The 15,997-nt window shown below is 39.5% G+C and overlaps 1 protein-coding gene across 4 annotated transcripts in view; it reads left to right on the top strand.

Annotated features, from left to right (window-relative positions):
- Positions 1–2,863: 2,863 nt before the first annotated feature.
- The window catches only part of NOVA1 (NOVA alternative splicing regulator 1), a 190,577-nt gene continuing 177,443 nt past the window's right edge, over positions 2,864–15,997 (top strand). For 3 of the 4 annotated variants that reach the window (XM_063117762.1, XM_063117761.1, XM_063117764.1), the window contains exons 1-2: positions 2,864–3,051; positions 4,835–4,978. In XM_063117762.1, coding sequence (XP_062973832.1) covers positions 2,916–3,051; positions 4,835–4,978 — 280 coding nt within the window. In that variant the 5' untranslated portion in view covers positions 2,864–2,915. Of the gene's footprint in view, positions 3,052–3,609; positions 3,751–4,834; positions 4,979–15,997 lie in introns of those variants that run through there. The other variant, XM_063117763.1, reaches the window with a different exon arrangement.

Genomic DNA, 15,997 nt, shown 5'->3' with positions numbered 1-15,997 from the left:
CTACTGTCACTTGCTCCCCTGAGCAGATTGGCAATATGAATTGTGTGTGGCAGGCCTAATCCTTCCCATTGCATGCACTGTGGAGAGAAGGAAAGGAAAAAGAACAAGCAGAGGTGCTGGGTTACCTTTGAAACTGCAGCATAGTGTAGTTGTCAATACACTGGGCAACTTCCTATTTTGTCAGCACTGCCCAAAGAGCGAGGGTAAGCAAGCAGCTAAAGACTCCCAGAGGGAAAGAGCAGCTGAGCAATTGGAGGCAGTGTTGGCAACTCCTTACTTGCTCAGTGCCACTGGCTTGAGGCACAGAGAGAGATCAAGCAAGCAAAAGGAAGCCAGTGCCTGCTTCAACACACCTTCTCCTCTCTCTGGTGATATCCCGGGGATCACCCAGGGATCGTCCCTGTGTGTCCACATGACACACAGGGGTTCCCGGGAGCAGGGAGAGATGATTCCTCCCTTTCCCTGGGGATTTGGCCCTACCCTTCCATCCTGTTTTTTCCCACAGTCTCGGGATCATCCCGAAACCGCAGGTGGTGTGGCCGGCCATCGTGGTTTTGTCCCACAAGGAGCCGGGCACAGAGTTCCTCAGGAGATCTGTGCCCATCGGGGGTGGGGTGGGTAAAGTTTATTTTTTAAAACAATTACAGTTTGTGTAGGAGCACTCGTGCGCTCCTCTCAGATGAAAAAACCCACCAAAATGGAGGCCGCGACGTCCTCTTCCTCCTGGGACATTGCGCAGCGTGTGTAGATGAGGGGGACGATCTCGCGATCATAAAATTGTGACATCATACCCCTCCTCCCCCCTCGTCTAGCCATGCCCTCTCTCTCTCTGAGCAATGGTTACTGCCTTTGATCACTCATCCATCTGCCTCTGAAGCACTCTTACCTGCTCATTTGCCCTCTCTCTTTGGATGGTGCCATGGGTGGCCAAGCAAGAAGAAAACTGGTCTGTTCCCAAGAGCAGTCATTTGCCTGCTGGATCAACCCCCACCCCCTTATGGGCAGTTGCAGTGGCAAGGATGGGGCTCACTTGGCCCAATTTCCACCACCACAATGCCCAGGAAAACACGAAGCGGCTGCCGTTGTCCAGTTGCGCTCCCTGCCCAGAGAAAAAAGCACAAGTTCTGTGAACTTTGCCCATTTGTTTGCCTTCTTAACATGTGATAGGGAGGACAGCACCCACTGGGGTGGGGGCAAAGTTGAGGATAGAGTACCATCAAATGCATAGCCACGCCACATGCTGTGGAGTTCCATGTGGCAGTGATACGGCAATGGCCTTCTCTGGGGTGGCTCCCACCCTCTGCAATGGCCTCCTCCATGCGATACCTTAGGCACTGGCATTTCATGTGCTTTTGATATTAAAAACTTGTTGACGCTGGCTTTTCCCATCCATTAACTTGTCTAACTGTTGTTGAGCTTTTATAATGATGTATTCTTTTATTATTTCCTGTAAAAATCGCTTCAGGATTTTTTTAAAAAAAATGGGAAGCGGTGTATACATACTCTAAACTAAAGTAATAAATAACTGTAGCTAAGCCCACCCACCGTCCCTTGTTTATTTACATGAGTTTGGGAGAGAGTAGTGGTGCTTTTCCTTCTGAGAGCCCCCTACTCTCTCTTTTTTTTAACAAGTCTTCCACAGGTCTTGGATTGGCCCAACCCTCCAATCTGAGCTTAGTGTTCTTGCCAGCCCATTGGTTCAAATCCCCATCCTTCTGTTTAAGGCTTGCCTATATATATATATATATATATATATATATATATATATATATATATATATATATTGCACACCGTTGCCCCCCTCCGCCTCTTTCTTTTTCCTCCCCCCCCCCTTTTTTACTGTTTGGGTTCTGAGGGTGTTGGTGGTTGAGGCAGGCAAAGGGAGCGCGAGCCGCTCGCCTTCAACCGAAGCCACGAGCTCCTGAGTTCTGTTTGTGTGCGCGCGCGTGTGTGTGTGTGTGAGAGAGAGAGAGAGAGAGAAAGCGAGCGAGCGCGAGCGAGCAGGAGGGAGGGAAGGAAGGAAGGAGGAGAGCGAGGGGGGGGGGAGGAGAGCGACCGAGCGAGGGAGAGAGAAGCGGCTCAGCGAGCAACTCCTGACGGAGTCTAGCCCGTCAGCGCGCCACAGACAGACTCGTAAACCGGGAGAGAATGAGAGCGCGAAAGCAGCACCAGCCTTCCTCAGCTCAGGCAGCCGCTTCTCGCCAGCTGCAGGCGCACAACTAGAGCAGGGAGAGGAGAGGCGGGGAGGGGAGGCTGAAGGGGGGCCACAGAGGCACATTCCCCGCACCCTCGCCCGCTCTCCTACCTATCCCGCTCGCCACATCGCCCGCTCCCCTCCCTCCCTCCCTCCCTCTCTCTCCGCCTCACTCACTCACTCAAGCTCCCTCTCCCCCCTCCTTTCTCCCTCTCCCGTCCACTCACTCGCTCACGCACCCTCCTCTCCTTCCCCCCTTTCCTCTCCTCAGCCTCACTTTCTCCCCCCTCCTCCTCCTCCTCCTCCTCCTCCCCACCTCTCTTTCTCCCCTTATTTTCTCTTTCTCCCCCCACCCACCCCACCCCTTCCCCTCTTTTCCCTTTTTAATTTCTTTTTTTTTGTACCTCAGCTTCTGCTGGCACTGCACTGCAGCTGCTCCTTCAGCCAGTCGTCCTGCCTGCTTTTCCTCCTCCTCCTCCTCCTCTCGTCTCTCACCCCCCTCCCCATTTCACCGGTGCCAGATAAACAAGCCCTCTCCCCCCGCCCCCGCCCCCACCAAGCATCCTTTTGCGGGGGGCCGATTACCCAGATTAGCTTAAAATTTCAGAGGCGGAGAGGAAAAGCGAAAGGAGCGGGACGAGCCCCCTTCTCCTCCCTGCTCCCCCCCCCACCCCGAAGGGAGAAGCCAGTTATCCTTCTAGCGGCGGCGGCAGCAGCAAACATGATGGCGGCAGCTCCCATCCAGCAGAACGGGACCCACACTGGGGTGCCCATAGATCTGGACCCGCCGGACTCGCGGAAAAGACCACTTGAAGCTCCCCCTGAAGCCGGCAGCACCAAAAGGACCAACACGGGCGGTGGGTATTTCCCCCTCCTCCTCTTCCTCCTCCTCCTCTTCCTCCTCCCAAATTCCCCACCCACCTACCTTCCCCTTTCCTACCTGCCTCCTCTTCTCGCCTCGCCCTCCTTTCCTTTCCCCCAAACATTCCTTATTTCTGTAATGTTATCATTCATCAAAATGGCGTCGCTTTTCAAGCATCTAGCAGCCCTGTTTTATTTTAATTTCACATATTCGTCTTGGTTGAGAAGGGCCCCCCCCTTCAACCTTAACCCTCCGTGCTGCAAAGCCCAAAGCTCTTCTTTCGCCACCCCCCTTGCACACATTTTAACAATTGGAGAAACTAAACGAATAAATGGCGGCTGAAAAGAAGCACTTTCACTCCCATTCTCTCTCCCTCCCCCCTTTTTTGTGAGCCGCCAGGTAGATTAAAAACAAAAATCTTGTCAATTTTCTGGCACCACTTTCTGTTTCAGTGGAAAATGTTGCACAGATTTGTTCTTCCTGGGGTTGGGTCACGGTGATGGGATGTGTGCGCGCGCGTGTGTGTGTGTGTGTCAGAGAGAGGTTTGCGGCGGGAGGGCGGGAGTTGCCTGTCTTGGTGCGGTGACTTGTTAGTTAACATCCTGCTCTTCCTGGATGAGATGAGTTATAACGGGACCAGCATCTCCTCTATTCATTTGCACTGGAGTCTTCATAACAATGCACCGAGGCAGAGGTGAATTTATTCATCCAACATTAACAAACAGCAGAACTAGATAGTGGATGTATTTAACTGTTTGTATAATGTGTTGGGGGGCGCACCTGTACTAGGTGGGATTGACTCTCAGGGAAAGTGAGATTGCGCTGAACCTGTTCCTTTATAAAAGCAAACTTCTATAAAGATGCATTTTTAGGTTAGCTTGAAAACCAAATGGGGGATATATATTTTTAAATAAAAGGGCTTTAAAAAGTGTGTTTTCTTCTCACATGAAATCCTTTCAGAGCAGTTTCTTTAAGGTCCATAGAATTTGATGGCATTAGACCTGTGAAGGGGCACAATTGTTCAGTTCTAAAGAAATACTTGATTCATTCATGGTATTTACACTCCCCAGTTTGGGGTGGGGTTTTTTGCTCTGATTTTGGCCATCATGACACTAGCTGTCACCCTTTAAGTGTATACATGACTTTAGCTTCCTTTTAACAGGGAAAAAAATCTTCTTAATGTCCTTCATTAATGAGCTTAAGAGATCATTGCTACCTAAGAAGTGTTAAAGAAATACATCAGGATTACTTAGGCAAGTGATCGCATCTACATAGTGTTGATTTTTTTTGGTGATAACTAAGACACTTTGAAGAAAAACTGAGATTTTGGTCTATTTAGCAGAGAGCTGTGTATTTTTCATAAGAATATAGGACAATGATAAATTGCTAATAGAACTAAAGACTATTTGTTCATGAACAGGTTTCTCCTTATTTTGTTTTTGGTTTCTTGCTGCATCTTTATTCTTGGCCAATTTTTTTGTGAAAGGTATTTTCTCTCCGCTTTGAAAGAGTAATATTATTGTATCATGTTAATAGTGTTAGAACTGGAAATATTTCATGTTGAGAATTACAACTTGAATTGGGTCATTGTGTCCCACAGCACCAGAAAATTAAGGACAATGTTGGATTTGAAGCAGATAGGAAGGATAGTGCAACTAGTTACATATCTCTGCGAAATGCCTGTGCATTCATACACAAATAGCTAAACATATTTTTGTATATTTGAGGAAGAATGAGATTTCTGGCAGTAAATTAACCTATATCTCATTTTTTTTTAGAGGACGGCCAATATTTTCTAAAGGTCCTCATACCTAGTTATGCGGCTGGATCTATAATTGGGAAGGGAGGACAGACAATTGTTCAGCTGCAGAAAGAGACTGGGGCTACCATCAAGCTCTCTAAATCCAAAGACTTTTATCCAGGTAGGTGCATGATTTAGAAGATTATTTGTTAAATCCCTGGGGTGATGTATCCACTTTCTGTATAATTAAACAGCATTCGTTTTCTAGTAGTATTTAATAGTATTACCATACCACTATAATAATTAGCATTATTAAGTAGTAATATGTAGTTGTGAACAAATAGACTATTCTTGGATATCCCCCCAAATGCGTAGCTCACTATGTAATACTGGCTGTGGAAAAAGTCAGGAAGATAATAATATTATGAATGTGTCTTCTAAGCGTTGTATTCTTATTGCAAGAAATGTTTTAAAATATCAAGTTTGACAGGTAGCATTGAAAAGGTTTTGATTTGGTTTTTAGACATCATTATGTCAATTAAGCTCATAAGTAAAAAAAAAAAAGGTGCACCTTGCAGAATAGGCCATCTACCTTAAATCCATTATGTTTCTTCGTTCTGCTTCATTGCTTTGTTCACTCGTCTGCGTGAAGTAAAAAGAAGCAAGTGCTGCTCTTCGAATGTTTCATTGATTTTGTATATTTATCACAACTGTGGTAGAAAACAGAAGGATATTGTGAAAGAATACACAGTTTGGAAAAAGAATGTTTTGTATGAATACTGTATTTATGCATAAGAAACAAAACTTGTCTATTCTATACATCTAGAAACTGTATAATTCATATATGGGCATTTTTAAATGGATAATCTTTCTAAAGATTTCCAAATTAGTGTACAGGTACTGATTGTCTACTGTAGTACATTAAAACGAGTCTTTCTTTATGTAGACAGCTGTAAGGAAACATTAGTGTTCTGATAGTGCGTTGATTTTGTAACTCTAGCCAGTGGTGGGTTTCCACTGAGATGGCCTTTTTTTTTCTTTCCTGTAGTGAAAGGAAAGCTGCTTTGCATTTGGTGATCACATTTGGAGATATGACTGAATCATGAAAACTAGTTTAAAAAGCTGACATGAGTAAAAGCAAAACAAGGTTGTTAGGAATGTTTCATTTTGTATTCTGTCTTGCATTCTGAAGTGGATCATTGTTCTTGGATACAAAGATTGTAATCTGTGATAATTCTGATACAGACGTGGAAAGTGTATGTGCTCCAAGTTTTATTGTTGAAATTCCGTTTGAGATGCAGTATATAAAAATGTATATTTACACTGCTAGTATAATGCATTCATTTTATAAATGTATTTTTTTCTTGAAATAGTTCTTAAAACATTGATCATATAGCTCGTATATTTTTAAAAAGTGTAAATAGCATGCAGGTCAGTTTATAGTTGACATAATCCATAGATACTGAGATATAAAGTATTGATAGTAAAAATCATGATAGTTTGGGATTATAATTGGACTGCAAATTGAATTTTGGAAACAACAGATGAATATAAAGCAGGTGTGTGCATGATCCGTAAGAGTATGACCAATGAGATATGACAGTGTGGAAGAATTGGTGTTTATGATTGGTAATGTAAATTCTAAACTATATTGTTCAATTTAACTATTGAGTAGGAAGCAATGTTATAATCTTTGTTCGCTACATTAACAAAAATGCTTTCCTTTTCCTATTTAAATTTATATTAAATGTTTATATTGACTTAAAAACTGGGCAAATACTGATATTTTTTTAGAGGTTTCGCCTGAAAAAAAAGTAGTCAGGGCATGATGAGAGGTTTACAACATTGTGTTCCTGTGTGACGTAAACAGGTTCCCTCTGAAGGAAATGCCAGCGTGAGAGGGAGCTTGTACAGTTATACTGTAACAGGTGTAGACTAATCCCTAGTTTAGAGTCAGACACTGAAAGTTATATTTTATATTGGAAGCCACATTATTGATCAATTTTAGTAATAAATGATTTGGTCATCTATAAACTAGACTGCTTCCTGCTAAGACATGAGCAGATGTGAGATACTCAGTCTTCATTGGTACTAGTTAATGTTTATGTTTAGATTTGACCACGAGCCTGAGAAATCTTCTGAACTCTTGGCATTCTCCAAGCTGCTGGTGTTTGGGTTTCTTCCAATCTGTATTATTCCTAAAGTCTTCAATTTAACTATGCTAGCATTAGACTTAGCCTTCATTAGTTTTCATATAAAACTGTAGAATTCTATAGAATTAAATACTTCAATACAATTAATTGTTCTATAGTTGGCTGATAGTTACTTAAATACTTCAGTGGCAGCTGCTAGACTGAAACTTTTTTGTGCATATCAAGAGAAGATAGTTCTGTTATGTAGTGAACTATGTAATCCGTGTGAACTGAATATTATCTCATACAGAATAGATGCAGCTCTCCTGATATGATCAGAGGAAACAAAATTAATTGTAACTAGTTAAATGAACAATCTTACTGAAGTTCCTCTGAGGGAAAATACACACTCACTACTGCACCAGATTAATTTGCTCACTTTAAATTAGTATAATTTCTCTTCTTTTATTAAAATATTTTCCATCTAGAATTTAAATAAAATTGGTCAGATGTTTATGAGTAACATTATTTAGGTGCATAGTCCTTTCAAAAAATATTAAACATTGTCTATTTTGCTATTGCCATATAGTGGCTTGCAAATAAAGATGTTTAAGAAAGGCTCTAGTTTCAGAACATTCAGGTTTGATCTTGAATGACCAGTAATTCTACTTAACAAAACAAGAGACCTATAGGTGGACTGATGACTTGTTTCTTGTGGTAAATTTTATGTTTGTGTAGTCTAAAGAACATTAGACTGCTGTATGTACACATTTCTGTAATTCTTGCTTAATGACATATTAATTTTGTATTATATTATGCAGAGAGAGGATGAGCGAGAGCATGCTTCTTCTCTTTGCTAATGTCCCATTCATCATCATGGTATTTTGAAGAACCACAACATTAGCATTAAATGAGTAGAGCTCTACACTCTTAGTGCAACAATATTCTAAATCACTTGATTTATTATTTGAGTTGGTATTAATTTGATTTGAGAAAGAATTATGAGGAAGTACAGTAAAACATGTTGAACAGCAATTTTATGTGCTAAATTGTGATCTCGGACATGTTTTAGCACCCTTTTTTTTTTAAAGAAAAACAAATGGCCAAGTGTATACCAATATTGTTCAAAACAATCACACTGGTAACCTTTAAAAGGGTCTTGTAACAAAATGCTAAAAGACTTTAATAAACTTTGAGAGTGCAATGACAGCATAAAGCAAATTCATTTTTCATTTTTTATTCATCATGATTTTTTCACTAATATAATAAGATTTCATTTTTAATGCCTCGTTAAAATGAAAACCATTACATGCACAAATGTGATTGAAGTGAGGACTTAAGTGTGCATAGGTATGTGCAGATTAGCAGTCTTAAATGTTTTGAGATGTGTTCCAGTGAAGATAATATTATGTAAAAGGAAGACAGCCTTCTGCCCCATTATGTTTCAAAAAATATTTCTTCGTTTTAGGTGTTGTTTAAATATGGAAACTGTACTAAAGGCTGTGTTGCTGTTTACAGTCTATTTGTGAGAACTGACTTTGAAGAAAGTAGTACTGCTGAATATTTATTTTGGGGAATTGTTCACCTTCGGATAAATCTACAAAGTTTAGTTGCTTTGCTTTTATTCTTAAAAGTCCAATCATTCAATTCCAGCTGTTTGAAAGTATAATTCCCAGTTGTACATCTGTCATTGATGTTCTTGCTTTGTCTTTGTAGAAAAAGAGTTTGGTTCTGATCATTGTTTTAATGTTCAGGCTGAAGCTATACATAAATGTGAATTCTGTATGATGTGGTAGCTTGATTTAGATCTATGTATGTAATGTAATATTTCCTTTTCTTTGAAAAAGGCATTCAGCATTTCCATTTAAAAATGTGCTATGGAAACTTGAATGCTTCTGTGTTTTTTGTCCCTTGTTTATCTGGTGATTGATTTTACAATTGTTAAAGGAAGAAAAAAAAAGAAATCCTACTTGCCCTAAATTGAATAGCTATCTTGAAACAAACGTATTCTAAAAAACTTTACTTACCTATAATTTAGACTACATTCCTCAGAACACTAGTAGCCTGATTTATGCATGTTTATGAATGCAAGTTCAGCGGGACGTACTCTCCACAAGGTGTGCATAGGACTGCAGCCTTAGAAAAATGGTGCTGGAAGGAGAAAATACAGGGCAGGATGGTATACACCCTAGTCATTCCCCCCACCTGACCAATCCCTCAATCTCGATGAGTTCCTGAAAGAAATTTCTTCTTGAGCCAAAATATTGCACTCATACATATGCTGAGCGTGAACTATTCTTCCAAGTCACTCCAAGGAAATGTAGTTGGGCACATCTCCACACAACCAAACACGTGGAAGGAATTTCCACTGGAATGTGTTCTGGGATTAGATTATCAATGAGCATTGCCAGAAATGCCTACAAATTGCGACTGCCTCTCTATTTTGCAAATATTACTTATAGATATCACAGTGGGGTAAGTTTTATGAAGGGTCAAGAGGCCAAATTTATTTGAGGATGACACAACAATACAAAGGGCTTGCTTCATTGTTTTGGATTCACACATTATCTGGCCTTAATTTACTTAGATGCTTTGTGAATACCTAATTGTTTACTATATTCCTGAAATATTGTTACATAGTCAACATTTGTACTCTCTTGTTGTAGGGATCTTTAGCAGAGAGGAACTCTTAATTGGGAAAGAATTGTTATTGGTAGAGCCTGTTAAACAATATTCTATTTAACCTCACTTGCTTCTTAGATTTCTAGTAATGGAATGAAGGTGAAAGCTCAGTGCACTAACAAACAGTCTGCATGATAAAGATCCTTAAGACAATATTTAAAAAATAAAATACTATTTGGACAGACAATGATGTTCCTGAAATCTGATAACACAAGTGGCATTTCGCTTTAAGTAAATAGAGGTAGTTCCAGATAATACAAGTGCAATTTCAGAGAGTGTTTAGTCAAGTAACAGAGTCTTACAAGTTGTCATTCAACCTCTTCGTTGTTACAATATAAAATAAAGATTTTTTTAAAAAATATATTTTTTAGAGGTGAGTGCATTAACCAAATTTTGGAGGAGAAATTTTTTTTTATATGATTAATTTTTCTAGCAAAGTAAATTTTAAACACATTTATTTTTTAAAAGCATACAGAACAAACTTAAATATGGTTACTTGGACGTAAGCCCCGCTGTATTTGGTGGGGTTTACTCCCAGGTAAGTTTGTATAAGATTGCAGGTTCCATCTTGCAATTTAGTGTGTTTAAATCAGCAAAGTTTTTGTTTGTTTGTTTGGTATTGGATAGCTTCAGTATGTCAGACTGCACATTTTGGAAATACAAATGGTTGTGAAGATTGGGATTATCATGAGGACTTTTCACTTGATTGCTACCTCATTTCTGTTTTTGGACATAGCTCTAATTTAAAGTTAAGCAACATCTATCAAGATCTGATTGACAAACATTTCTGGGACTCGTCTTTGCAAGTTGCAGCAGGTGCAGTTGGTGTTGTAGCCTTTCTCAAAAAGAGGATAGTTTGCCTTTAACATTTATCAGTAGTCCAGTGGGAATGAATGACTTGGTAGACTTGAAGGTTGTCAGTTGTCCAGTGCTGGAATGCTGCAGGTAATTGGGCTAGACTGGTGGGAATTGTGGCAGTGTGCTTCTCACGTTGCACTGCAGCTGCTGTTGATCTTAATTAATCTGACCCTCAGAGGCTGCAGTGTCATAGCATAGAAGGCAGTACATATCAGAAATTTGAAGAGCTATTCTCATGTCCTTACTGGTTAAAAAACTTGTTTTAAAATGGGTAGTCATTTGTATTCAGTTTTAACTGTTTATAAAGGCAAGGGGGTTGAAAAATGAGGAAATGTTTATTGAACATTTTATAAGATCTTTTTGTAGTATGTATGATGTGCTTCTTAAGCATAGTTATGCTGGTGAAAGCTGCTGAAATGTGAGTGAAAAATGCCAGTGTAGCATAAGTTCTGAATATTGAACACTTATTTGTACATGGGAGAATATTACATGATTTATTTTACATCACTTGTTTCAGAGCTAGGTATGTGTGATGTTTAAATTCTGTTTTGATATGTTACAACTTGTCAGTTAGTCTAGTACACTTTGCTATATGTCTGTATGCTTCTTAAAATTAGGCTTTTTAAAAAACAAATCTAACAAGTTTGCTTCTATGTTGGATGCTAAGTATGTTCTATGTGATGGTTATATGTCAATGTTAAGCATATTTTATCAACAGTTTCTTAAGATAGATTTAAGCATGTAGTTTAATTTCCCTATTTGAGATAATTTTGATTTAAATATGCATTACTTTGGCTTTGCTGTGTCCTGCTGCTTGGTTCTTCAAACTATTCATATTTAAATAATGCCTGACTTTAATCATGGAGCAATAAGATTCAGCTTCATTCTTTTACATTGTTTTCTGAATTTTAATCAGGTAGATATGTAATAGACTTCTAGATATTCATAGATATTCATAGTTCACACCCTACGTGGTATGTATGCTACAAAATACTGTGTTGTAAACATACTCAATGAAATTGAATACCAAGTTAATACTAGTTTATATTTTATGCGAAATAAAATTTAAATGTTGATTTTGTTTAGCTTTCTTTAATTGTTTGTATGCTAACTGCCAGTTTCAAATGGCATCCAACTTTGCAAGCATACTTATTCATCAATATTGCTTAGATTATAGTACATCTTTAGTATTCTCTTAACACTTTTAGATTTACTCAGTAAAACTAACATCTTGCATACCTGATTATATGTCAGATAATTCTAATTTTTTTAAAGTTACAGAAAGTGTAGTTTTGAATTTGTGTGTGTGTGTGTGTGTGTGATTTCTGGATATTATCTGTGGAAGGAATGACTGATTATCCATAATATATTTCCTGCTGTATTTTGCAAGGCCTGTTCTGTCAACATGGTCAGAAACCCCTGAAAAGAATGTTGCTTATTTTGTGAAAACAATAGACTTGTGTATTCACAATGAGTATTTCTGTGTTGTCTTTTATCATCTTGGCTAGCTAAACATTTTTGGTTTATGGTTTGCTGATATACCGTACATTTGTAGTTACATTTTTGGTTACTGATAAGGTCCTACCTATACCTTGGTTGATGCGCCACCTTTTTCTGTGGCGTTAGTTTGGTTCACATGCTTTATATTCTGTAGAGCTGCACATCAACTCATTTCTCCTTCTAAAATCATGAACAAACAGCCAGAAAACATATTGTAGCAGCCATACATATTTTAAATGAAGGTTTGTTCATATTTATTAAAGAGACAAAAAGTTTTTTTTTAATACAATGATAAAGCTTGTTGAAGCATACCATGTTAGTATTCACTTTACTTTTAAAGTGATAGTGGGCTAACACTTTGCAAATTAAGTCATTACTCCAGGTAAACACAGTAACTTATGCCTTTACATGTTAAATAGCATCAGCTGTAACATGCAGTTCCAATCTTAAGAAAAATCTTTATGCTCAACATTATGTTTAACATAGTTGTGTTTGTTTCTTATGAAGAGACTGTATGCTTACTGTTGACTGAAACACAAACTGAGATTTTTCTTACAGCTGAAACTGCGTGTGGGGCTACTGCTTTTCAGCAGCATTTGTAAGATCTCCTGTTCCCCTGTAACATTCACTAAAGCAAAATGTAACATGGTAGTAGCCAGTGGTGTGGAGGTAGGAAAACTTGATATCCGATGATATGACATTGGCTGTATTGAGACATCATGCTAGTCAACAGTGGGGTAATAATCAACTTGACAGTTGTTTATCTAGGGGGTACTCCCTACACAACATGGTAATATTCAACTGTGGTGTTTAGGATCAGCATTGAGTTGACTATTAGTCCATGCTGAGTTGACTCACTCATTCCCTGTCCTCTTGCTAGTATCAAATTAGCCTTAGCTGCTGATAATCTATCCTGCCAGCTAGACTAGAGCAGCAGCCACCTCTTTGACCGCTCTTGCCTTGCAACTCTGTGGCTGATGAAATAACCAAAGGTGGCTGATGAAATAACTAACAGTGCCCTTCACCCAACATGCTAACAAATGGTGGTTCAAACAGGCTGCTCTGCACAACATTGGTTTTTTTGGCCAAATAACCAACCCTTGGTTAAAAAACACACCCTTTACCCACCATGTTGGCTTTCAATATAGTCTCCTTTTTCCTGCCCCACCCCCACCCCCACCCCCAGCTTCAATTTGTTCTACTAAGGAAAATGAACAGCAGAATAAATAAAAGCTTTGGGGCCGGTAGAAATGCATACTTGGAAAATGACATGGAAAAATATTTCACCCCCCTTTCGTGGTGTTTTTAAGAAAAAGAAATGGAAACACTAGGAGATCCAATTATAGATCTTCATTGTCTTGCCTAGTTGTATCCTAAAATGTGATGGTGAGGGAGATAACAAGGGATGAATAAGAAACTTGGAATACTTAAGCCTTGGGTGCTTCTATGCTAGCCCTTTGCTCTGGTATAGCCATCCTTAGTTCATTCAGTTTTTACTGATCATCCACATATCATATTTTTTGCCCTATTGTATTGCAGTTGTGGACTCTGCTCAAGAAAGGGAAGCATTTTTTTTCAAATTCTACCTTTCTCTTCCACCTCCCCAATGCCCACCACCCATACTGTTCCAAAGGGTCTCCTAACCCTCTGGATCAGATTTGGGAGTGGGTGGAGACTATAAAGAGAGTGGGGAGTCTGCAGAAATCTTTTCCTTCCCATCCATATATGAAAACACCCACTTGACTGAAGAGCATTTTGTGAGAGAAGGAGTACGTTGGAAACAACCCAGAAGGTTTTGTTTGTTTATTTCATAGAATCATAGAATAGTAGAGTTGGAAGGGGCCTATAAATCCATTGAGTCCAACCCCCTGCTCAATGCAGGAATCCACCCTAAAGCATACCTGACAGATGATTGTCCAGCTGCCTCTTGAATGCCTCCAGTGTGGGAGAGCCCACAACCTGTTTTAGCAGTCCTCCTGTTTTGTGTTTTGTACCAGATGTGATTTGTGGTATTATCAGATCTGATTTTAAAGCATTATTGAACCCCTTCAGGGCTCCTGTGCCTTTAAATTGAAGACTTCTCTTTGCAAGTTCACAGCCTGTTTTAATGCTTCCTGTCGAGCTGGTGTGGGATGGATTTACCCCTTAAATTGTCTGCTTAAATAATTTCAATTTCACTTTTTATTCCCACATGGCTTAATTACAGATTTCCATTGTTGCTGTTGTTGTAGAAATATTTCTTTATGGTGCTATTTTGCCTTTAAATAAATAAATAAATAAATAATAAAAATGGCCCTTTATTCAGGGGTCAGATAGGAGTCTGTTCATCACCAATCCCTGTCTGGATTGACAGGAAGCAATAAAATACACTATAGCTGCAAGCAGGAAACTTTCTAATGCTAATTGAACCAGTGCTGACTGGAACGTACTAGTAAGTAGCCATTGTAGAAAGATCTTGGCTGTGTGGAAGGACATTGATATAATATTGTTATGTAAAATGGTGTGTGGAACCTCCATTTGAGAAAATAATGTGTCAGCTGCACTCAGGGCCAGTTAGAGTGAGGCAACCACTTCAGGCAGCAGATGCTGGGCCTGGGAACAGCAGTAAGGTGTTGGAAGGGACAGCTGTGTGTTCCATGCATCCTGCCCTGTGAAACTGCTGTCATCAGGTGTGCTGTCCTTTTGCCAGTGTAGATGTAAGATTCAACAGTCAATCCTGTTGGCTTTGATATATGGAATGGAAGTGGGGTGGTATCTTGCCCTTTGCCCCGGGCAGCAAAATGTCTTAGACCTTAGCTAGACAAAAGGTTTATCCCGGGATCCTCCTGGGGTCGTCCCTGCCTGCTCCCGGGATATCCTGTGTGTCATTTATATGAACAGGGATGACCCCGGGACGATCCTGGGATAAACCTTGGGTCTAGCTAAGGCCTTAGTCTCTTTCAACAGCTCCTATCAATAACCAAAACTTGTAATTTGTTTTGGGATTTTGTGAAGAAAACTGCTGATATAAAACTTTGAGAAAATGTCTGAATCGACGCTTCACTTGATGCAACTATGATTCTACGAGCTGTATCCAATGCTGCCCAACTGTGCAGGGCCCCCACCACTGCTTTCATTCCATACACAGCCAGCTCCACCAGTTTCGTTGCATAGGTAGCACCCACCACATGTGCAATGGAGATTTAGCTTTTCCGGGGCAAACCTCTAAATGAGTGGAAAGTTTTAATTCACAACTATAAGTGGACTGCAAGTAACTATGATCTCCACTTCCTATGTGTAAAATGTTTCTATATAGAGATAGATTATTGTGATGGAGAGCAAGATGAGAATTTATTCATTAAAGGTTTCTGAACAAGTAATACAAATCCTAGAGAAGACTAGAAGATTGTTTCCCCATATACTTTTAAATTTGTTAAAATTCTGTTTTGTTTTAAGTGATGTGATCGATTTTATTAAGTTAATGGTTAGTATGTATGTTGCTCTCATAACTTCCAACTATAGGGTAAGTCATAAATTGAATTAATAATGAGGATCAGGATGATGATAGTATTAATAGTCAAATTCCTGAAGGAACAGCAAAGGCTTCAGGTGTATTTAGTAAATGGCTTTATCTGATCTCCACTTTTTCCAGTCCTCATTTCCTATTCCTTGAACTTGATTTGTCACACATTTTTAAGGTAGAGTATAATTCTGGAAATGCTTCATCCAAGGCAGACATCTGAGTAACTAAAAATGTAATGAAAACAGGCTTTTGTAACAGTGGATATTACTGATGCCTCTCTAAGTGAAACAACTACAGAACTTTGTAAAGTAGGTTTGAGGTAATCATTACTCTTTGTATGTTGCATAACTGTAGTATTTGATTTGATTTGTAAATTGTACACAGATGGGATCTGAGTTGGTAGTGAATGACTAGGAAGGAGAACTTGTTTGTGGATAGTGCAATGAAAAGTGTCAGCCCAGAGTATGCCAGCTGTGGGAAAAGCTGAATTCCATGCTAGGGATCATTAGGAAGGGGACTGAAAATT

This window comes from Elgaria multicarinata, chromosome 2 (assembly GCF_023053635.1).
Source record: "Elgaria multicarinata webbii isolate HBS135686 ecotype San Diego chromosome 2, rElgMul1.1.pri, whole genome shotgun sequence".
Taxonomy (NCBI): Eukaryota; Metazoa; Chordata; class Lepidosauria; order Squamata; family Anguidae; genus Elgaria; species Elgaria multicarinata.
Note: the sequence above shows the minus strand (reverse complement) of the source record. Positions and strands in the feature narration are given on the sequence as shown.